The sequence below is a fragment of the Mobula hypostoma genome, chromosome 5 (genome assembly GCF_963921235.1).
Source record: "Mobula hypostoma chromosome 5, sMobHyp1.1, whole genome shotgun sequence".
Lineage (NCBI taxonomy): Eukaryota > Metazoa > Chordata > Chondrichthyes > Myliobatiformes > Myliobatidae > Mobula > Mobula hypostoma.
The window spans coordinates 74,348,006-74,372,393 of NC_086101.1; the positions used below are offsets into that span (position 1 = coordinate 74,348,006).

At 41.9% G+C, this 24,388-nt stretch overlaps 1 protein-coding gene across 2 annotated transcripts in view; it reads right to left on the bottom strand.

Annotated features, from left to right (window-relative positions):
- Positions 1 to 16,189, bottom strand: part of nifk (nucleolar protein interacting with the FHA domain of MKI67) — a 30,957-nt gene extending 14,768 nt beyond the window's left edge. Inside the window, exons 1-3 of one of the 2 annotated variants that reach the window (XM_063047531.1) lie at positions 15,955 to 16,189; positions 9,689 to 9,814; positions 2,130 to 2,238 (exon numbers count right to left, since the gene is read on the bottom strand). In XM_063047531.1, coding sequence (XP_062903601.1) covers positions 2,130 to 2,238; positions 9,689 to 9,814; positions 15,955 to 16,074 — 355 coding nt within the window. In that variant the 5' untranslated portion in view covers positions 16,075 to 16,189. Of the gene's footprint in view, positions 1 to 2,129; positions 2,239 to 9,688; positions 9,818 to 15,954 lie in introns of both variants that reach the window. The other variant, XM_063047530.1, reaches the window with a different exon arrangement.
- Between the last annotated feature and the right edge of the window lie 8,199 nt (positions 16,190 to 24,388).

Here is a 24,388-nt window from a genome sequence, read left to right on the forward strand (position 1 = left end):
GTGGTCGTTAGACACTACACCGTACTTACAGTGAACAGTTTTTATATAGCATTAATTGCATGTGCATGTGTTCAAAAAGGTGATTTAGTCAGCAAGAAATAAACAGTAAGACAAGTTAGAACCATCTTTCTGACTGCAGTTTCAAGCATTCAGGCTTGGAGATGCCAGAAACAACTGGGAGTGAAAATGAAACAATTTCACTAATTCAACAAGTTAGAAACTACGAAGAATTTGAAGGTATTGACGCTCATCTTGAATGTTATAATGAAAATAAAGATTTGGTGGATGCAATTGTCCATACCATTGTCTGAAAGCAGTCCTTTATTTACATTAGTTGTCTGTGCTGATTTGGTTCATTTATAGTCAATTAAAAGAATATGGCAGCGTACACTGGATGAATTACTCTGTCGATAACTGTTAGGAACTAATAGTCTTATAGTACTGTACTAGTACTTACAGTGTGCAAAGCTATTGGTATTTCATTTACGATACTTAATTTGTTACTCAGTTAAAAGAGTACGTAGAAAAAAGACTCTTTAACTATTTCCGTTAAAGTTTGGTTAATTGGGACAGTCGCTTAATTGGGCCAAAATGTACTGGTCCCAATGTGCCCCAATTAACTGCAATCCATTGTAATGAAATTATCTATGTGTGAGAGAATTGTGGGGCTATTTCAGCATTGAATGCAATTGGTCTGACTTAATTCAGCATTGCCTTTTCAAGATCAGTTATGAATGGTCAGTAAACACCGGCCTTGCAGCAATACCCATGTCTCATAGATGAATGAATGAATGCATTACAACATTTGCTAATCAACTCCTGGATCTTTAGCAGGATGATTTGTGATAACTGAATGCAATCAGCAATGTTCCCTTCAATCACAGTACATCATAGTGACAATAAATAAATAGTAAGCACCTCACTCTCTACAGGAAGTTTATTTTATATTTATTTTGAGATGCACTACAGTAATAGACCTTACTGGCTCAATTAGCTTGAGCTGCTCAATTATACCCAATGGACCAATTAACCTACTAACCCATACATCTTTGGAATATGGTCAAGGGGAGAACGTACAAACCCTTTACAGGCAGTTAGAGAACTGAACACAGGTCACCGGTGTTGTGTTACATTAACTGTTAAGCTACCATATAAATAATGACAGCCATTAAGAGGATCTAGAGAAGAGGTCATGCCAAATCAACCAAATTGAGAGCTGAGCTTGTTTTCCAGATGGAGATACAAGAGAGACTCCAGATGCTGGAATCTGCAGCAACACACAAATGGCTGGGGATGTTAAGCTGATCAGGCAGCATCTGTGGAGGGGAGCACGGTCAACATTTCAGGTTGAGACCATTCAACTCGACATCCAGTCCCAATGAAGGTTCCCAACCTTAGATATCAGCTGTCCATTTTCCTCTATAGAAGCTGCCTGATCTGCTGAGTTCCTCCAGTGCTTTTGTGAGTTGTTCCTGTATTTTGAAGATCTGCTGAGAGGCAGCATGTAACAGAAAGGAATCAAGCTTTGATATAACGTCGTCTAGTTGCAGACTTAAATACATGGTTGGATAGAGAGAGGGTAAAGACCATTGCAGTTGATTCCCATGCCTTTGACTCTATGGATAGGATTAGAAATAGTCTGGAATATTTTGGTACATTAAGATTAATGGAAAAAATTGTTGCTGATGCTTGATATGTTAACCACATTAAAATGTGTTAGAAGTGTCAGTTCCTGGACAGAGATTTGGGAGGCAAAGAGATGGCTAAAGACTTCAGAAAGGATGTGAACAATTGCAAAGCGAAAACAGCTCCTGGTCTAACTGCTGCAGTAGAAAGCAGATAAATCATGTGAAGTACAAATTAAATAAATTCAGTTATTATTACATCCCCCATCACGAAATACAATTCATCTGCAGGAATTGTTGAGGTCTCAGGCAATGACCTTCTAGTACTGAATTTATGCCTCTAGGATTGTCCCCAAACACAAATCAATGCCAGAAAGATATGCAAGGACTGAAAATCTAATTCTAGTTGGCGCTGGTATTCAAAACAAAATTAACTTATAAATAAACAACTGGCAGGTGTTTAGTTTGCAGGAGATGCACAATAATCTTAATCTTAATACTCACATTTCAACAGCCGTTCACCGAATAAATAGTTGTTCATGGTTTCTGCAACAATTTTGGCAACTTCATCACACTCAAACTCCACAAATGCATATCCTTTACTGTGCCCGGTCTAGATTTAAAATAAAAATAAGCAAATAAGAAGACAAAACTTCTACAGAATTTGCACAAAGTATCCATCGTATTAATTAGAAGCTGTATCAAATGCTTATCATAAAATTATTTGATAGAATGGGTAATGCCCTGGTTAAGATTTCTACTGCTATGCTGTGAGATAGTTAATATTAGCAGTTTTCTGTAAAAGCAGTATGCCATGCTGGAAGATGAGTTTTGGCTTTGGCTAAGATAAGGAGCATTTGTTGTCCACCTTAAAAATGTGTGACAGTCAATCATGATTCTCGGGAAGAGTTTTCTGAAGGACAGTAGTCTGGTTTGGAGGGAGCTGCGGAGCGGGGCACAAGGGAAGACGCTGCAGAATTACCTTGGAAGGAGAAGTCCCATTGCAAGAAGTGCTTTGTACAGATGAATGGCTCTAAGGTGGAAGGGCCAATACTCCTGAGCCAGTTCGTTTGAGATGGTCTTTGAGGGGAGTTTGGAATGTGGCGGGTGCTTTTCATGCAGACTGTGGGTCCAATGCGTGTGTAAAGAAATACAATAGTCCAGTATGAGCTCCAATGATATGTGCACACTGGACTGGTTTAACTGTAATAGGCCTTTTTATTGTTTTTCTGTTTCTGTAAGTGTTAGAGTTGCAAATTTGGTAAATACACTTTCATTATAATTTTATGCTGGTGCACGATCTGTCATTTCTGGGCTAGCCATGACCAAGTTTGGGCGGAGTTTACACAGCATTCGCTCAAATCGAGGTTCCTCTAATCGGAACATCACAACATTCCTGTTTGGTTGAACTACAAATCATACCAACCTTAGAGGTACATTGATTATGAAAGGTGGCTTTCTCACCGCTGAGTCATGTGGCTGTTAGCTAACAAGGCAAGTCTGTATGCGAGCCCCGGTGAGAGGTTTACACATGTATTATCAATTTATTCCAAAAATAATTTCAATCATTTATATACTCAAGACCACTTCATTAGGTACAGCTGTATACCCACTCATTAATGCAAATATCTAATCAGCCAATCACACAATGCATAAAAACTTGCAGACATGGTCAAGAGGTTCAGATATTATTCAGACCAAATATCAGAAGGGGAAAGGAAGGTGATCTAAGGTGACTTTGACTGTGGAATGATTGTTGGTGCCTGACAGGTTGTTTGAGTATTTCTGAAACTTCTGATCACCTGGGATTTTCACACACAACCATCTCTAGGGTTTATACAGAATAGTGTGAGAACCAAACAGCCAGTGAGTGGCATTTCTGTGGGCAAAAATGCCTTGTTAATGAGTGAGGTCAGGAGAATGGCCAGACTGCTTCAAGTTGACAGGAAGGTGAAGGTAACTCAAAAAACCAATGGTGTGCAAAAGAGAAACTCTGAACACATAATACATTGAACCTAAGTGGATGGGCTATAGCAGCAGAAGACCATGAATATACACTCAGTGGCCACTTTATTAAGCACATCCTGTACTAATTAAAGTGGTCATTGAGTGTATGTTGACAAAAGACCCAACATATGGAAATTGGAAACAAATTATTTCATTCAATGCTATCAGGTGTCATTCAGTCTCCCGTGATCACCACCCTATCAGCTTTTCCGATCTTTCCTTCATTCCCTCTTATCCTTTAGCTCAAAACTTGCTTCATTCCCAACCTTTCTCACGTCTTCACAGATACTATCTTCTGCAGCGATTTTAAGCACCTTAAAAATGTTGCTTTTGGAGAAACTAGTACACATTTTTTATAAATGATTTGGATGAAAGCACCAAAGATATGCCCGTTAAATTTGCTGAAGACACAAAGTGAAGTAGGAGGCTATAAAGGGATACAGGTAAGTAAAGTGAGTAAGTAAAGGTGTAATAGATGGTGAATTACATGGGAAAATAAAGATGTCTATTTTGACAGAAAAAATAAAACACCTCTTACCAAAACAATGAGGGATTACAGAGCTCTGTGATGTAGAGAATCCATGTATGCCACTGCATGAATTGTGAAAGACTCATGCAAGTACAGCAATTAATTAAGAAGCTGATGGGCTTTTATTTTAAGAAGAATTGAAGAGTAAGCTTCCTATCTTACTCTTCAATTCTTCTTTATATCTGGCATTGACAAACCCACATCACAAGTACTCTGAACAGTATTGGTCTCATTTGAAAAAAAGAATGCAAATGGGAACCAATTTAGAAAAAAGTTTATTAGATTTATTCCTGAAATGGGTGGGCTATCTTATAAGGAAAGGTTGGACGTGCAAGATTCTGAAGCTCATTGATGGTATGAATATAAAGAGGAAAATCTAAAAATGGAGGCCACAGCTTTATAAATGAACAGTTGTCCAGTCATGACAGAGATGAGGCACTTCTTTTCTTTCACAGGATCCTGAGTCTTTGGAATCTTCCCCAGAGAGCAGTGAAAGCAGAGCCTTTGAATACACTTAAGAGGATTAGTGTACAATTTTTGATAAGCAAACGCACAAATGGGAACTGTCCATAGATGAGAATTCCGAATTGAGGTTAAAATCAGAATTTTATTAACTGGCAGACTTGAAGGAGAGTAACTGACTCCTGTTCCTCTATTCATAAGCACTAGCTTTACAGACTACAAACACTGGACTCCTACCAGAAAGAATATTCAGGGGCGTTAATAAATAATGCTGCCATCTGCTGTTCAATTGAAATTTCAGCATGTAATTTGTACAAAATATGCCTGCCACTAGCCATCAAAAAACATAATCCAACTTTCCGATTGGATCTATTTCACTTTATCAACAGAGAAGTTGCAAGTCAAATTAAAACTGGACAATCATCAGCACTACTGACTTTACAGTGTAAAAAGATCTATGTACAAACATATAAAATAGGAGAAGAGACCCTTGGGCCTTTCAAGGCTATGACACCATTTATTATGATCATGACTATCTACCTCAGTGCCGTTTTTCTACACCATTCCCATATTTCCCTCTTCTCTGACTATGTGGAAATCTATTGGATTGTATTGTGAATGAAATTAGTGATTGAGTCCACAGCCTTCTGGGAAAGAGAATTCCAAAAGTCCACCATACTTTGAGTGATTAAATCCCTCCTCATCTTACTTGTAAATTCCTTATTCTGAAACAGATTCCCCCCCAGATATAGACACTTAAGCCATATAAAACATCTCTTTTGTTTCTACCGTCAGGCTCTTTAAGAGGTTTATAAGATTCAAAGAAATTTGCCCATTCTTTAGTTCTAGTCTACTAAATCTCATGTCATAACGCAATCACTTTCCTTCCCTAGAACCAACTTGATAAATCTTTGATGCATTCTGTCCATGACAAGTACATCCCTTAGATCATAAGATATTGGAGTAAAATTAGGCCATTCCATCATGACAGGCTATATTATCTCTCTCAACCCCATTCTCTTGCCTTCTCCCCGTACCTTTTGACACTCTTGTTTTATCAAGTATCTATCATCTTCTGTTTTAAATATACACAATGACTTGGCCTCCACAGCCATCTGTGGCAATGAATTTCACAGATTCACCATCCTCTGACTAAAGAAGTTCCTCCTCATCTCTGTTCTAAATGGACGTCCTTCTAGTCTAGGCCTTTTCAATATTTGATAGGTTTCAATGAGATTCCCCCTCATTCTTCTAAACTCCAGTGAGTACAAGCACAGACCCATCAAATGTTCTTTATACGCTAACCCTTTCATTCCCAAGATCATCCTCATGAACCTCCTGTAGGCCTTCTCTTCGGTTAGAAGATCAAGTTAGACACAATATTCGCATGGTCTGAACGGTACCCTATATAATTAGAGCAAGATATCCTTTCTTTTGTATTCAAATCCTCCTGCAATGAAGACCAATATTTAAACATTACAAAGCAGGAGATGCAATTATTTTTTGATTAAATTCAAATACAGCTCATAACATTCAACGGTTGGCATCTAAATTAATTGTTACGAAATATCTAACTATAATATTTGCTCAGTGTAGATTTCAACCCATAGAAACTAGATAGAATCAGGATCAGAATATCACTGGCATGAAATTTGTTGATTTTGCAGCAGCAGCACAACGCCATTTGTAATAGTAGAAAAAAAAACTTAATTACATATATAGTTAAATTTAATAGGTAGTGCAAAAATAGAAATTAAAAAGTAGTGAGGTTCTGTTGATGGGTTCAATGTCCATTCAGAAATCGGATGGCAGAGAAGCTGTTCCTGAATCATTGACTGTGTGCCTTCAGGCCTCTGTACCTCCTTCCTGATAGCATTAAGAACTTATTATTTTAAAATAATAATGCAGAGTCTCTCTGTCTAATCCAACGGACGACAGTATTACTTTGGAAATGTGTCCATGCAGTTGTTCCTACTATTACCAACTCTCTGGGTGTCAATAATTATCCATGGAAAAGTCAAATTTGTACTGTTTGCTATTCATTAATGAATTTTCTTGCAGATTTTCTTTTTCTAATCAGGTACATGCAGATTTTTCACTGGACACAACACAAAGCTTAAATTTACCCCAACAGCGACAAGCCAAATCTTGATTAAGATGTCTTCAAATATGTACCAGTACATTTCCAGATATTCATATTTTTGCAATAGCACACAAATGCAGTAAAAATGGAGTACAGTTCCAATCTGTCTGCATTAATGGCTGTTGGCCTCATATGCACACTACCAGAACAGGTTTAAAGACATCCAAAAGTCTTTTTTCTAAATCATACAAAATATAACTAATAATGGATCTTAAATGAAGTAAACTTCAAGTTTAAAGTCTTGCCTTTGTTCCTTCCCCAAAAGTCAATTTTTTTTTTGGCTCTGTGACGGGGTCCTGAATTACCCCTATGAACTGTGCTTTTGAAAAGAGAGAGAGTTATTTAACACTGATATCTTGTCTTGAAAAGAGAGAGAGAGACAAAGACTAACTTTTGGACTGTCACTTTAAGGCACGAGAAAGAACTGGCTAACTTTTGGATTTCTGCTGAGTTGGAGACAGCACCGAGCAGCTTGTAAGTTGCTGTGGTGACCGAAGGTGGCGTTATTTGATGGACACTTGATGTTATGATTTTCCGGCAGCGTGTTGATACTTCCCAAGGACATTCGCCTGCTTGTGATTTTCTTACACAGAGAAGAGAAGGAGGAGTTATTTGAATGACAGCTAGTATCCAGTACAGTAAGATAAAATAGATGACATGGACTTCAGACACGTTTTGTACACAGAATGATATTTGTTGTGCCCACAGAAAAAGTGAGTTTTTGGAGGATCGATCAGTGGCTCTTGCAGTGAAAAGAAAAGGGGTTGACCGGTGGGGAGTTGTCCACGTGTCCACCCTTGCCTGGGTGATAGCTCCACCACAGAAAACCGGTCCCCTTTGTTATGGTCATAGTCGGTGACTTTTAAAGGATTTCAGAGGATAATGAGAAGATCGACGGGGTCAGCTCACCTGAAGACTCAAATCTCTCCCTCTCTCCATCACTACTAAACTCAATACCATGAACTGAACTGAACTGAACAGAACTTTACTCAACATCGTAAGACTGTATCTTTTTACCCCTAGACTTAAAGAAGCTTGGTTTATCATATATATTTCCACATTTACTGATATACTTACTTATATATATAATCATTGCTAACCTATTTGATTTATCTATATTTATATTACTGTGTTGTGTAGTTACTAATAAATACCATTAGTTAATAGCAATACTGGACTCCAAAGTGTTTTCCATCCCTGCTGGTTCTTTATTTCCCCTCACGGGGTACGTGACAGGCTCTCAAATTGTGTTTCTTTGACCAAGCTTGCGGTCATCTGCCTAATTCCACTACACGGTCTGACACCTATCTTGTTTGCATGGTAACAAAGCTCTGAGCTTATTTTGAAGCCTTAGAAGATATGAGATAATTACAAGTTGCTGTTCTGCCAAATCAAAATAGAGCACCCCTTTCTGACTGTAACGTCAAAAACCAACATGATTAAGTAATCAAAATAAAAATCCCGTCTAATTTGAAACTTCAGTGATCGTGTTAAAATTGCACAACTGAGAGATAATGTACAGATTTACAAGAAAATTATCACAATGAATCCAAAATCAATAAATGTTTAAATCCCAATATATTTCAAAGATATGAATTCTGCTAGGGAAACATCTGATTCTCAATGGTTTACTTTGGATATTCTTGTTCTGGTATTTTTGGATAATAACATCAATATTGTTACACTTTCAAAATGATTTCACAGCAATGTGAACAATGAAAAATAAAACCGTAAGATATAGGAGCAGAATTAGGCCATTTGGCCCTTTGAGTCTGTTCTGCCATTTCATCATAGTCGATTCAATTTTCCTCTGAGCCCCAATCTCCTATCTTCTCCCCATATCCCTTGATGCCCTGTCCATTCAAGAATCTATCAACCTCTGCCTTAAATATACTTAAGGACTTAGCTTCCAGAGCTACCTGTGGCAATGAATTCTACGGATTCAGTACTCTCTGGCTAAAGAAATTCCCCATCTCTGTTCTAAAAGGATGCTCTTTTATTCTGAGGCTGTGCTGTCTTGTCTTACACTCTCCTATCACAGGAAGCTCTCCACATCCACTTTATCAATGCTTTTCACCATTCGATAGGTTTCAATGAGGTTCCACCCCTCATTCTTCTGAATTCCAGTGAATACAGGGCCAGCGCCATCAAATGCTCGTCATATGACAAACCATATTCAATCCAGGAATCTTTTTTGCAAACCTCTCCAGTTTCAGCACATCATAATACTCCAAGTGAGGCTTTACCAGTGCTTTAAAATGTCTCAACATTAAACCCTTGCTTTTATATTCAGTCCTCTTGAAATAAATGCTAACATTGCATTTGCCTTCCTCACCACAGACTCAACCTGCAGATTAACCTTCAGGGAATTCTGCATAAGGACTCCAAAGTCCCTTTGCACCCGTTTTTGTATTTTCTCTCCATTTAGAAAATAGTCAACCCTTTCATTTCTTCTAGAAAAGTGCATGATTATACACTTCCTGCCATGATATTCCATCTGCCATTTCTTCGCTCGCATCCTGTCAAAGTTGTTCTGTAGCCTCTCTACTTCCTCAAAACTACCTCCCCCTCCACTTATCTTCATATCATCTGCAAACTTTGCAACAAAGCCATCAATTCCATCATCCAAATCATTGACATATAACGTAAAAAGAATCTGTCCCAACACAGACCCCTGTGGAAGACCACTAGTCACTGGCAGCCAACCAGAAAAGACCCCCTTTATTCCCACTCTTTGCCTCCTGCCAGTCAGCAATTGCTTTATCTGTGCTGGAATCTGAAAAATGAGCAATGTTTCTTGCTGATATGCTTACCAGTAGATGTTCAGTAGTCATTAGCTTAGATTTGTTTGTGTATCTGGATTTTGTACAAACAAAATTGAAATAAAGGTTTGGGATACTTTCTGTTATACCTGCTCATTACCTTTTTGCTTCGTGAAAGACGAAGTCTTAGAACTGTTCCAAATTGGGAGAAGTATTTCCTGATCTGTGGTTCAAAGAATCCATTGGGTACATGACCCAAGTAAATTACACCTGATGTCAGCTTTGCCTGCTGAGAGGGAAGGAAAAAAATGTACATTAGATCCATGCACATTCACATTAATTTTCAGATCATACTTGTAGAATGAACAAATCATACACAAAACACTATTAAGATGCAGCAGCATAATTTCCCATTAAATTCTTTTTGAAGAATGTCGACAAGAATGGCTAAAATCCCAGGTGAAAAAGTGTGGTAGACAGCCACTGGGGAGTGAGAACTTTTCAGTCTGATGCACTAATAAATCACCAAACACTGCACACGCAAAATGATAAAAGCGCAGTTGATCTGAGTTCCATAACAGCTTCAACATTTGCTTTCCAGAAGGAAATGGAAATCTTTGAAACTGTCAAACTGATGCCAGGTAAACTTACTTTCTTGCATTAAAGGGAATATTTAAATTTCACCTTGTATCTTCCACCCGTTTTTAAGCAAGTATTATAGAAGCAGTTAATATTTAATTGCTCCCAGTCACACCGGTGATTGCAAGCGTCAAGGGAAATCTAAATGAAAATTGGATTTAAAAACACTTCTTTCAGATCTGACAATCACATTCAGTTCTTTTTCCTTGAATAAATATGGTTACCTGATGCTTTGTTACCATAGTCACTGCACTCTAGCTGTGCCTGGTGCCAATGACGCTTCAATAACTTGATTACTTTGACGCAAAGGAGTCAGCAGATAAGATTACCAGTCTAAAACAAAGCAGCATTCTCAACTTCGCATTTGTTGGTGGTACACTTAAGCTCATGACCTATTTTGACAATCCAGTGTTATACAGAGGTCATATCAAGCTGCTGATAGTAAAATTCTCCCAATCTCTGGTTATTGCTAAAGACTCCACATCAATATCTAAAACAACGTGATTCTATAACCTCTTGGCGAATGAGGAACTGCATGAATGAGGAAATTATATTTTTGCAGAATCAAGCAGACTACAAAATACAGTAACACTTTAATAAGCAACAAGAATCAAAATGGACAAAAAAAAAGAGGATACTAAAAATCCAATATAAAAAGGGAAATATTCTATAAGTAAGGCTGAACTTCCATGAAGAGAAGACTTAATATTTCAAAGACAACTTTCATCAGAACTGGAAATTATTTTATTAGATGTACTACGTACAAACGTGAATGCACTTTTAAGAATAGTGTGCATCTTGTGATGTGGTGTGGCATTTGATGTTTTGTATCAACTCAGCTGTTCACTAAGGGTTGATTACCGACTCCATGTCTTACTCGCCTCTGCGCTGTGACCTGTAGCCATGGGGCTTTTTGACTGGCTTCATTCGCCTCAGCGTTGAACTGGCCCAACAGCTGTGGCCTGCAGCCACTGGATTCCTAGACTGGCTGCACTTGCCTCAGTGCTGTACTGGCTCCGTAGCTGTGGACTTATTTTCCGGGATTCTGTGGTACATGTTCTGCGTCTTTTATTGTTTACATGATTTGTGCTTTTTCTCTGCACATTGAGTGTTTGATGGTCTTTGCTATAAGGATACATTTTCGTGGATTCTATTGTTTCTTTGTTTTGCGCCAGAAGACAAAACTCAAGGATGTATATGATATACAAACCCCATTTCCAGAAAAGTTGGGATATTTTCCAAAATGCAATAAAAACAAAAATCTGTGATATGTTAATTCACGTGAACCTTTATTTAACTGACAAAAGTACAAAGAAAAGAGTTTCAATAGTTTTACGGACCAACTTAATTGTATTTTGTAAACATACACAAATTTAGAATTTGCCAGCTGCAACACACTCAAAAAAGTTGGCACAGACGCATGTTTACCATTGTGTTACATCACCTTTACTTTTTAATCGTTTTGGAACTGAGGATACTAACTGTAGTAGATTTGCAATTGGAAATTTTGTCCATTCTTGCTTGATATAAGACTTCAGCTGCTCAACAGTCCATAGTCTCCGTTGTCTGATTCTCCTCTTCATGATGCGCCATACATTTTCAATAGGAGATAGATCTGGACTGGCAGCGGGCCAGTCAAGCACACACACATTCTGTGTCTACAAAGCCACGCTGTTGTAGCCCGTGCAGAATGTGGTCTGGCATTGTCCTGCTGAAATAAGCATGGACGTCCCGGGAAGAGACGTCACCTTGATGGCAACATATGTCTCTCTAAAATCCTAATATACGTCTCAGAGTCAATGGTACCTTCACATATATGCAACTCGCCCATGCCGTGGGCACTGATGCACCCCCATACCATCACAGATGCTGGCTTTTGCACCTTTCGCTGATAATAATCTGGATGGTCGTTTTCATCTTTGGCACGGAGAACCCGACGCCCGTTTTTTCCGAAAACTAGCTGAAATGTGGACTCATCTGACCACAGCACACGGGTCCACAGTCTTTCGGTTCATCTGAGATGAGCTCAGGCCCAGAGAACTCGCCAACGTTTCTGCATAGAGTTGATGTATGGCTTCCTCCTTGCGTAATACAGTTTCAAGTTGCATTTCTGGATGCAGCAACGGACTGTGTTGACAATGGTTTTCCGAAGTACTCCCGAGCCCAGGTGGCTATAATTGTCACAGTAGCAGGACGGTTTCTTAGGCAGTGCCGCCTGAGGGCTCGAAGATCACGCGCATTCAACAGCGGTTTCCGACCTTGCCCTTTACGCACTGAGATGTCTCTGAGTTCTCTGAATCTTTTCACAATATTATGTACTGTAGATGTTGAAAGACCTAAATTCTTTGCAATCTTGCGTTGAGAAATGTTCCTTTTGAACTGACTAACAATTCTCTCACAAATTTTGGCACAAAGGGGGAGCCACGACCCATACTTGCTTGCAAAGACTGAGCCTTTGATGGACGCTACTTTTATACCCAGTCATGATACCTCACCTGCTACCAATTAGCCTGCTTTATGTGGAGTCTTCCAAACCGGCTTTACTTGAATATTCTGTGCACTTTTCAATCTTATTTTAACTCTGTCCCAACTTTTGTTGAGTGTGTTGCAGCCATCAAATTCTAAATTTGTGTATATTTACAAAATACAATTAAGTTGGTCAATAGAACTATTGAAAATCTTTTCTTTGTACTTTTGTCAGTTAAGTAAAGGTTCACGTGAATTAACATACCAGATTTTTGTTTTTTATTGCATTTTGGAAAATATCCCAACTTTTCTGGAAATGGGGTTTGCACATACTTCGATAATAGATGAACTTTGATCTTTAAAGGGTGTTATTTGGTAGCTCTCACCTTGTTATTGGCCACAGTGAAAGGCAAAATAAAAGAACCTTTCACCTTTACAGCCATTCAACCTATCAACTCTATAGTCTCATTCTCTACTCCCCCCTCCCTCTGGACACTGGAAACTGGAAATAATTGTTTCAAGTGCCTCTCTCCCTAGCTGTTAATGTTTTACTCATAGTAAAGACAACACTGCATTGGACACTGAGGTTTGGTTGATCTTGTTTCTTGAGTGTGATCACAACAAATTGAACACTTTTCTATTTGTTCGCAAGATCAGCTAAACTCCTATGGGATGTTTGTTGGAGATGAGGTGCAACAATAATGTGGCAAGAGCATTTATGAAAAATGCTGGGTCGAAGACGCAGCCTTGTTTGACTGTTTTCACTGAGACTGGTTTGGTTGAGATCCTTTTATTCACGGCTTGCCTTCTTATCATGACTATGTGCCCTTGTGAAGGTAACGAAGAAAGGAGACTAATTTGAGTGTGCAGCCAAATGTAGGGAGGGCATTTCAGTCCCTATTAATGGAAGAAGGCCATTCACAGAGGTTTGTGCTGCTCCCTACATTTTTCGTGGAGTTATTATTCAAAGAAAACCATGTGCACCGTGTCCCTAGGCTCCAGAGAGACAGAATGCACACTGTGATTTGGGGGTTAACTCCAGTCAATTGGGAAATGTTAGTTAAAGGGGCTCCTGGGGGATAACTTTCCATGCAGAAGACGGTAGGAAGACCCGCCTGTCATTGTCATCATTATGTGCAGTGTCGTGTGACGTAGGTGATTGAGGTCTCATGAGCATGATTGCCCTTGGCAAACGTTTTTACAGAAGTGGCCTGCTATTGCCTTCTTCTGTGCAGTGTCTTTACAAGACCGGTGCCAGCCATTATCAATACCCTCAGAGATCGTCTGCCGAGCATCAGTGGTTGCATAACCACGACTTGTAATATGCACCAGCTACTCGTACAGTATAATTCTGATAATCCACTAACCAACCATTTGGAAATCCCAATGATTTGGCACCTGGCTCACCAGGCGACATTTGTACTTTCCACTCTAGGGGTCTCAAAGTTTCCATGCTCCCCTCTGATCCATGGGTTCCCAATTCCTACACTCACTTTCATTTGCCTGAGCATTGATCCTGTGCTCTCTGACCACTATCCAGGACTGTGATTCCTATGTTGGCCATCTTCCCTTGAAACGTAACAGGTACATAACAACTTTACTATGTGGCCTCTTTTTTTTTGAAACGTAAACTAAAAGTGTGTTGTGGTATAAAGAGAATAATATGATGATCCAGAAAATCTACTGGCCTGGCGCCTCAAAGTGTAATAGAGTAATGGAATTTTACTGTATTGAGGGAGTGAGATACAATTCTAAACATCAAAGAAATACAGGAAATGGAGAAAACACAAATAGAGTATCAAAGCTGGATAATCAGGCACGATCATATCGTACAATAAAAACAGACAACACTACAAAACTAAGGTCAGCAACACTGGTGGAAAGAGAAGTCCCTGCACACTGTAGAGTTTGAGACAGTTGGCACCAAAGGGCCTGATCCTGTGTTGTACTGTTCTACGTTCAGTGAAGACTTAATGAGGAAATAACAGCAGATAATGTTGGTAAATCTCAGCAGGTTAGACAGTATCGGTGGATTTCAGGTCTGGAACTGGGGTCACAAGAGAGACTGGACTCTGAGGCAAAGCTGAACAAACCGCTGGAGAAACCCTTATCAGGCAGCATCTGGAGGTGGGGTAGGAATGGTCAAAATTTGGGGTTGAGACCCTGCATCAGGCCTGGGACTTTTCAGGTAACATTTCAAGTCAATTTCAAAATCGTCAGGCACAAGAAACTGTGAATGCTGAAATTTGGAGCAACAGAAATCTGCTAGCAGGGGTTCCCAACTTGGGGGTCTAAGGACCCCTTGGTTAATGGTAGAGGTCCATGGCATATAGAAGGTTGGGAACCCCTGTGCTAGAGGAACTCAGAGGGTCAAACAGAATGTTGAGGACCTGAGTTATATGGAAAGGTTGAATAGGTCAAGTTAGGACTTTACTCCCTAGAACATATAAAATTGAGGGGAAATTTGAGAGAGGTATACAAAATTGAGGGGCTCAGGTGGGGTAAATGCAAGCAGGCTTTTTCCACTGAGGTTGGGTGAGACTGAAATGAAAGATCAAGGGTTAAGGATGAAAGATGAAAAGTTTAAGGTGAACTTCAGAGGGGCGCGAGCGTGTCGAAAGAGCTGTCAGCAGAACTGGTGGATGTGCTGTTATTTTCAATGTTTAAGAGAAATTTGGATAGGTACATTGATGTGAGGGATATGGAGGGCTATGGTCAGGGTGCAGGTTGATGGGACTGGTCAGATTAATAGTTTGGCATGGGCTAGATGGGCTTAATGACTCATTTCTGTGCTGTAATGTTCTATGACTCCAAGCAGCATCTGTGGAAGGAAAGTTATTGTGACATGGGGTTTCCAATCTGGGGTCCACGGACCCCTCTGTTAACAGTAAGGCTTATTTAAAAAGTTGGAAACCCCAGTTAACTCCTGCTTTTTCAAAGCTGATCTGCATGTTCTGTTGTTAGTTGGTTTTGCAGTTCCAGCCCTATCAATACATGTGGTGACACACACAAAATGCTGGAGGAACTCAGCGTCTACGGAGAGCAACAGAGTCGACATTTCGGGCCGAGACCCTTCACGCGGCAACCCGGGGGGGGGGGGCGCGCGCGGCCAGTGACGTCATCGCGCACGCACTCCGGACCCAAAGCCTGTCTGACCGTCTGCGTCGTGGCTAACGAGACGGACAGACTCATTGTCCCCCTCAGCCGGCTGATTTGTAAGTCCGGTAAAGCAACGACGCAACTCACGCTCATTCGGGAGACTGTGTACCCGTCTAACGTCTCCACCACAGGCGACCCTTCCTGAGTCTGAAACTCCCTCACCTTCCGTTGCGTCTTCATCCCGTGCAACTTCTGCTGAAACTCTTTCTGCAGCTTGGGCTCGAGCGACAGCAACTGCTGGGCGCGCCGACGGCCAGCGGCCTCATTCGTCTCCTCAGCCATGGTTCTGATCGGCCGGTGGGGTCCCGGACGGCCAAAGTCGCGTTGCTCCCGCTAACCCACGCGGAGGGACGCCTGAAGATTGCCACACGGAACAAGAGGGCAGCAGCCACAACTTGTTGGCCGCATCGTCAGCGCGCCCCCTGCCGGACTGGAGGAACTCACAGCGCCTCACACTCACACAGCACCAAACATCTGCAGAGTATTTTGTGTCTACCTCACACTCAAACCCGGCTGCAATAGTCTCCAAGTTACACAGCATGGAAGCAGGCTGACGGCGACAGTCCCATTTTCCTGCGTTAGGCATATATCTATCTAAACCCTTCCGATCAAAGTACATTTTTGTCACCATTTGCCTGTGGGCATACTCTTATAGTAACAATAACAGGATCAATGAAAGATCAGCCAACAATAAAGACAACAAATTGTGCAAATGCAAACATAAATAAATAGCAATAAATAAGGAGCACATGAGATAAAGAGTCCTTAAAGTGAGATCATTGGTTGAGGGAACATCTCAATAGATGAATGTAGTTATCCCCTTTTGTCCTAGAACCTGATAGTTGAGGGATAGTAATTGTTTTTGAACCTGGTGTTGTGAGTCCTGAGGCTCTTGTACCTTCTACCTGATGGCAGCAGTGAGAAGAGAGCATGAAAGTTACAATTGTAACTGCCTCTACTACCTACTCTTGCAGATCTTTGGCACCATCCTGGATGTGAAAAATTTACCCCTTTAAATCTTTCCCTTCTCTCCTGAAATGTGTGCTGTTTAGTATTAGTAAAAAGATTGATTATTCATCTTTAAGGAGTAGCTTTATTTGTCACAAGCAGATTGAAATATCCAAGTATACTGTGGAATGTGTCGCCTGTGTCAGGGACGTGCTGGGGGCAGCTCGGCAGTGTTGCCACACTTCTGGTACTAACAGAAAGCCCACAATAACCTCACTGTTGTTCGGACACCTTTGGAATTTATTTATTGAGTTAGAGTGCAGAATCCCTTCTAGCCCTTCGAGCCGTACTGCCCAGCACTCCCCCAATTTAATCCTAGCCTAATCACAGGACAATTTACAATTAACCTACCAAACAGTATGTCTTTGGACGGTGGGAGGAAACCAGAGCACTTGGAGGAAACCCACACAGTCACAGGAGGGACGGACAAACTCCTTACAGACAGTGGTGGAAACTGGAGCACCCTGAGGAAACCCACACAGACACGGGGAATACGGATGAACTCCCAACAGACAGTGGTGCCAATTGAACCCTGATCTTACAGTTGGCAAGCTATGGATGTTGAGCTAACTGCTCCCCTGCTATTCCTGTGACAATGATAAACTGATTACCAAAATGGCGCTTTCAGGTTGTGTTGATACCCTAGGCCTCTACTCGACAACACTGAAGGGGATTGCCATTTACTGTATAAGCCCTATCTTGGTTTAACTACCAGGATGTAGTACTTGTCCAAATTAAATTCCATTGGCCTCTCCTTGGTACACTTCCCCTATTGATCTGAATTCTGCTCTACTTGCTTTACACCTATGACTGTGTGGCTAAATACAGCTCCAACACCATATACAAGTTTGCTGACAACACCACTGTCGTGGGCCGTATCAAAGATGGTGATGAATCAGCATATAGGAGGGATGTTGAAAACTTGGCTGAGTGGTGTAATAACAACAACCTCTCACTCAATGTCAATAGGATCAAGGAACTGATTGTAGACTTCAGGAGAGGGAAACCAGAGGTCCATGAGCCAGTAATCATAGGAGGATCAGAGGTGGAGAGGGTCAGTGACTTTAAATTCCTGGCAGTCATTATCTCAGAGACCCGTCCTGCACCCATCATGTAAGTATTATTGCGAAGAAAGCACAACAGTGCCTCTACGTCCTCAGGAGTCTGCGGAGGTCGGCATGTCATCGAAAACCTTGGCAAACCTTGGCAAACTTCTATAGATGTGTGGTGGTGTGACTGGCTACATTAATTACGGCCTGGAATGGGAACACCAATGCCTTTGAACAGAAAATCCTACAAAGGTAGTGGATTTGGCCCACCCAACCATTGAGCACATTTACATGAAATTTTACTGTAGAAAAACAACATCCATCATCTAGGATCTTCACCACCCAGGCCGTGCTCTTTTCTCGCTGCTGCCATCAGGTGGAAGGTACAGGTGCCTCAGGACCACCAGGTTCAAGAACAGTTACTACCCCTCAACCATCAGGCTCTTGAACAAAAGAGGATAGGTACACTCATTTAAGGACTCTGTTATATTGTTATTTCATGCTCGTTACTTATTGCTATTTATTTATGACTGCATTTGCACAGTTTGTTTACAGTTAACACCAATATTTACAGTTTACAGTTTCTGTTGTACAAGTTTGCAAAGTATACCCGCAGAAAAAGAATCTCAGGATTGTATGTGGTAACATGTATGTACTCTGATAAAAAATTTTACTTTAAACTTTGAACTTTTCTGTTGTAATTTTGGATAACTTACTTCATTGTACACTATACCACTAATTTTGGTGTCATCCATAAATTTACCATGCGAGTGATTTTGCAGATGCTGGAAATCCAGAGCAGCACCCACAAAATACTGGAGGAACTCAGCAGGTCAGGCTGCATCTGTGGAAATGAACAGTCAATATTTCAGGCCGAGACCCTTCATCAAGTCTTGATGAAGGGTCTCAGCCCAAAATGCCAACTGTTTATTGCTTTCCATGGATGCTGCCCGATCTGCTGAGTGCTCCAGCATTTTGTGCTACCATGCAAATCACATTCTTATCCAATTGACATTCTTATTGAAATAATTAATAAAGATGACACACACCAGGGGACTGAGCACAAATCTCAGTAGCACACCGCTAGTCACAGGTCTCCCAATTTGAAGAACATCTCTTCACTATCACCTTCTGACGCCAGCCACAAAACCAATTTTGTATTCAATTGGCCAGTTCACTCTGGATCCTGCATGTTCCAACCTGGACTAGATTACCGTGCTGGATCTTGATAATGGGCTTGCTAAAGTCCATGTAGATCACATCTACTGCCTTGACCTCATTAATCCTTTTGATCACTTCTTCAAAAGTCAGACTTCTGAGACAGAATTTTCCATGCACACACAAGGCCATGCTGACTACCTCTAATTGGTTCTTGCTTTTCCAAAAGCCAGTAAATTCTGTGTCAGAATCCTCTCCAGTAATGCTTCAATCACAGACATTAGGTTCTCTGGCCTAGCTTGACCTTGCAGTCCTTCTTAAATAAAGCCATAGTTGCCATTGTTCAGCCTTCTGGTACTTTGCCTGTGGCTAACAATGGTTGAAATACTTTTGCCGAGCCCTCAGCAATTTCTTTCCTGGCTTCCCAGAATGATCTAGGATACACTTGGTGTGATCCTGTGGATTTATCCACCTTTATTTATTTATCCAGCCCCTCTTTTATAACATAGGTATGTTTTAGGACATCACTATTCTCTTCCCTGAATTTTCTAGCTTCCATGACCATTCTGCATGGTAAATACGGATAGAAAATATTAATTTAACACCTCACTCACCTCTTGCTGCTCCAGATATATTAATCATCATCGGGACCTGTTCTCTGCCCAGTTACCCATTTGCTTTTAGTATAGAGATCCTTCACCTTGTTTGTCAGAGTTATGTCATGCCATGCGCTCTTTCTACCCACCTGATTTCCCTCCTAAGTCAGCATCCCTGATATTCCTCAAGGGGTTTACTTCATCTCAGCAGCCTGAACCTGACGTATGCCTCCTTTCCTCAATATCCTTTGTTGACTACAGTTCTCTAATTCCACCAGCTTTGCCTGCAATCCATAGTTGCGATAAAAGGCAGATTCAGGAAAAGGGAATAATTGATATTTCAACTCAATAACCTTGCATCTGAACTGATAAAAGAAACAGTGAATTTATTTATAGTTTCAATACCAAGTTGCGACCTGTACAAAAGAGACAGGTTGCACTTGAATCTGAGAGGGACAAATATCCTTGTGGGCAGGTTTGCTAGAGCTGTTGGGAGTGGTTTAAACTAATGTGGCAGGGGAATGGGAACCAGTATGATAGAGCTGAGGATGAGCCAACAAGTTTAGAAGTAGATGATGTAATAAGTATTATGAATGTAAAGACGGATAACCCAATGGTTGGGTACAAATGCAAACAGAGCAAAGAGTTAAATTGTACCACAGAGGCAAAATTCATAAGGGCGAAGAATGCAAGATTGAAGGTGCTGTATTTAAATGTGCATAGTGTGACCAAGTTATCAGAAGATTGATGCCGATAAGAGAGAGACAAATGGGGGAAACATTCAAAATGCTAATAAGAGAGAGACGAGAGGGATTAACAAAAAGGAGACACAGTTCCGAGTATTGTCAGAGACCGGTTGCTTTGAACATGAACTGTTTGAAGTTTGGTGGACAGGCGATACCCCAGCAGGGGGATAAAAGGAACAGGTTCGCTAAGGCAAGGGACACCACGACACCACGAGATAATGAGACCCTGGAAAAGCGGTGTGCCCCACAAGTTGGTGGGAGTTTTGGAGGTCTGGTCGCGGGACCAACCATAGACGCACAGGGTGAGAAGGTACGATCGGCGGGAACCTGGTGTGTGTGTCCACCCTTGCCTGGGTGCCGGGTTCACCGCTGAAGAACGATTGTATCCGGAATGGAGGGGTCACAGTCGGTGACCTCAGAGGACATTAAAAAGGGCTCGCGCCGATAGCTAACTGCGAAGAACGAAGGTCGGTCTGTTGAATCCGATTTGAATACCAGCATTCGCTCTCTCTCTCTCCCCCCAACAGTACAACAGTGATTACTGCGAACTGAAACTGAACTGAACTCTGTGTCACTTGAGCCTGATCATTTTACCCCTAGACTGCGATAGAGCTTGATTGATCCTATTATCCTAGTTCTGTGTACGTGTGTGTTTTATCATTGCTAACCTGTTGCATTTATATCCTTACGTTTAGAGTACTGTGTTACTTATTTCTTTAATAAAACTTTCTTAGTTCCAGTAATCCAGACTCCAACTAACTGGTCCATTTCTGCTGGTTTGGCAACCCAGTTACGGGGTACGTAACATAAGTGGGGTTCTCATCCGCGATTTTGAACGTTAACTTTGGGACAGGGTAAATTGATTGGGTTAAAATTCCCGAAAGAAAGAAAAGGCAAACAGCAGAAATGGAGACTGAGGAATTTCTAAAGGCGCCAACCTTGGAGGCATTAGAGGATGCCAGGAAAGCGGAATTGGCAGCTGTGGCCAAACGGTTGAATCTTTTTAAGGGGAAATTGACAATGAGGAGAGAGGAGATGCACAGAGCTGCCATAGAGCATTATGTGTCTAAAGGTGTGTTTCCCCAAGGGGAGCTGGAGGTGATATCTATGGGAGAACCTGGTGGAGACGCAGTACAGGTGCAGATGGAAAAATTGAGACTCGAGCACGAGTTCCGGGTAAGACAGCTAGAACACGAAGAGAGAGAGAAACAGTTAGAATGGCAGGAGAGAGAGAGAAAGAGAGAGGCAGTTGGAGCGAGAAGAGAGAGACAAACAGTTGGAGCGAGAAGAGAGGCAGTTGGAGAAACAGAGGGAAAGGGAATTTGAGCTGGAGAGATTAAAGATGATGGCAGCGCAGGGGCCCATGCTGAACCAAGGTGGAGGATTCAGGGCGACCCAGGAGGTTAGGCTGGTTCCCCCATTTGACGAGACCGATGTTGATCGGTACTTTCTACATTTTGAAAAAGTCGCTGCAAGTCAGGACTGGCCGAGGGATAAGTGGGCTGTTTTGCTTTAGAGTGTACTTAAAGGAAAAGCCCAACAAGCTTACTTGGCTTTGTCCGCAGAAGATGCCCAGAGGTATGATGTGGTGAAAGAAGCCATACTCAGGATTTATGAGTTGGTCCCGGAGGCATACCGGCAGAGGTTCCGGAATGCGAGGAAGCAGTGGGGCCACACGTAATTAGAGTTTGCCCGTGAGCTGCAGACATATTGTGAGCGTTGGTGCGCCTCAAAAGGGGTCAATGGGGATTATGACAGACTGCTACAGCTCATCCTGATTGAGCAGTTTAAAGGTTGTGTCCCTGAAGGTATGAGACCCTACCTAGATGAGAAAGAGGCAGACAATTTAGCCGCAACTGCTAAGTTCGCAGATGAGTACGCGCTGACACATAAAATGAAGTTTGCCCCGAGTAAAGGCTACCAGAAGGGTAGTCAGGATGGGGGGGAGAGTCCGCCAGCAAAGTCAGTAAGTAAGCCGGGGACTAGTGAGAAGGATAAGGTAGACCGGGAGCAGTTTGGTAGGAAGTCTCCTGGGGTCGTATGCTATAATTGTGGGAAAGTCGGACACTTTGCATCCAGGTGCTTTGCCCCAAAGAAGGAGACGGGAAAAGGAAAAACGACGGTTCCGACTGGCTGTATTGAGCCGGCAAACAAACCACTAAGGGAGAAGAGGTCTGATAAAGTTCAGGAAGGGTGCGAGAGGTTTATCTCGGCTGGATTGGTGTCGGTGAAGGAGGGGTTAAACCCAGTTCCAGTGCGGAACTGGAGAGACACGGGAGCTTGTCAGTCGCTGATATTAAAGAGTGTCTTGACTTTAGTTCAGGGACCGAGTCTGGGGAGGTCAGTGTGATCAAAGGCATTGGGAAAGGGACTGAAGCAGTACCTTTGCACCAGATACACCAACAAAGCGACTTGGTCTCCGGACCGGTCACCATCAGGGTGAGGCCCGAACTACTGATGGAAGACGTGGAAGTCTTACTTGGTAATGACCTCACCGGTGGGGAGGTGTACCCAGCAGTGTGATTGACAAGTCAGCCTGCCAGCATTGAGACCCTGCCCATGGACTCACAGGTTTATCCCGTTTGCGCAGTGACTCCGCGTATGTCCAGAAAGACTGCAGAGGCTGATATAGAGTTAGCTGAGACGTTTCTACCAGCCTTGTACCGTGGGGGTTAGAAAGTGAAAAGAAGGAGCAGAGTGAAACAGGAGGAAGTGAGGAAGTTGAGGCAGACTTAGCATTAGCCAGGAAGGACTTTATACAGGCACAGGAGCGAGATGAGGAGCTGATGGTTTTGGCGGAGACAGCTCTCTCCGAAGCAGAATTAAAAAGGGAGCCAGTGGGCTATTATGTGAAGGAGGGAGTACTAATGAGGAAATGGACACCCCGTACCGTGCCCGCAGATGAGGAATGGGGAGTTGTACACCAGGTGGTAGTGCCAAAAATTTATAGGGACGAGATTTTTAACCTGGCCCACAAGGTACCCCTCGGTGGACATTTTGGGGTGAGGAAGACAGTCGACAGAATTATGAAAGAGTTACTGGCCGTCATACTAGCATTGCAACATTTTGAGGTTTATATTTGCCCAGCACGGAAACCACTAGTAATTTACACTGACCACAACCCATTAGTGTTTTTGGCCACTATGAAAGATAAAAACAAAAGATTGCTAAGTTGGAGCCTGGTGCTTCAGGAATTTGATATTAAAATAACACATATAAAAGGAATGGAAAATCTGATTGCTGACTGTCTGTCAAGGTGTTGACAACTTAAAGTTCTCTGTATTAGCCAAATAGCTGATGAACATGTATATTTGTGTGTATCTAATAATGTATTCATGCCTATAATTTTTACCCCGGTAAAAATCCTTTGAAGGGTAGGGGTGTGACCAAGTTATCAGAAGATTGATGCCGATAAGAGAGATAAGAGAGGGACAAATGGGGGAAGCATTCAAAATGCTAATAAGAGAGAGACGAGAGGGATTAACGAAAAGGAGACACAGTTCTGAGTATTGTCAAAGACCGGTTGCTTTGCACTGAACTGTTTGAAGTTTGATGGACAGGCGATACCCCAGCAGGGGGATAAAAGGAACAGGTTCGCTAAGGCAAGGGACACCACGACACCACGAGATAACGAGACCCTGGAAAAGCGGTGTGCCCCCACAAGTTGGTGGAAGTTTTGGAGGTCTGGTCACGGGACCAACCATAGACGCACAGGGTGAGAAGGTACGATCGGCGGGAACCTGGTGTGTGTGTCCACCCTTGCCTGGGTGCCGGGTTCACCGCTGAAGAATGATTGTATCCGGAATGGAGGGGTCACAGTCGGTGACCTCAGAGGACATTAAAAAGGGCTCGCGCCGATAGCTAACTGCGAAGAACGAAGGTCAGTCTGTTGAATCCGATTTGAATACCAGCATTCGCTCTCTCTCTCTCCCCCCAACAGTACAACAGTGATTACTGCGAACTGAAACTGAACTGAACTCTGTGTCACTTGAGACCGATCATTTTACCCCTAGACTGCTATAGAGCTTGATTGATCCTA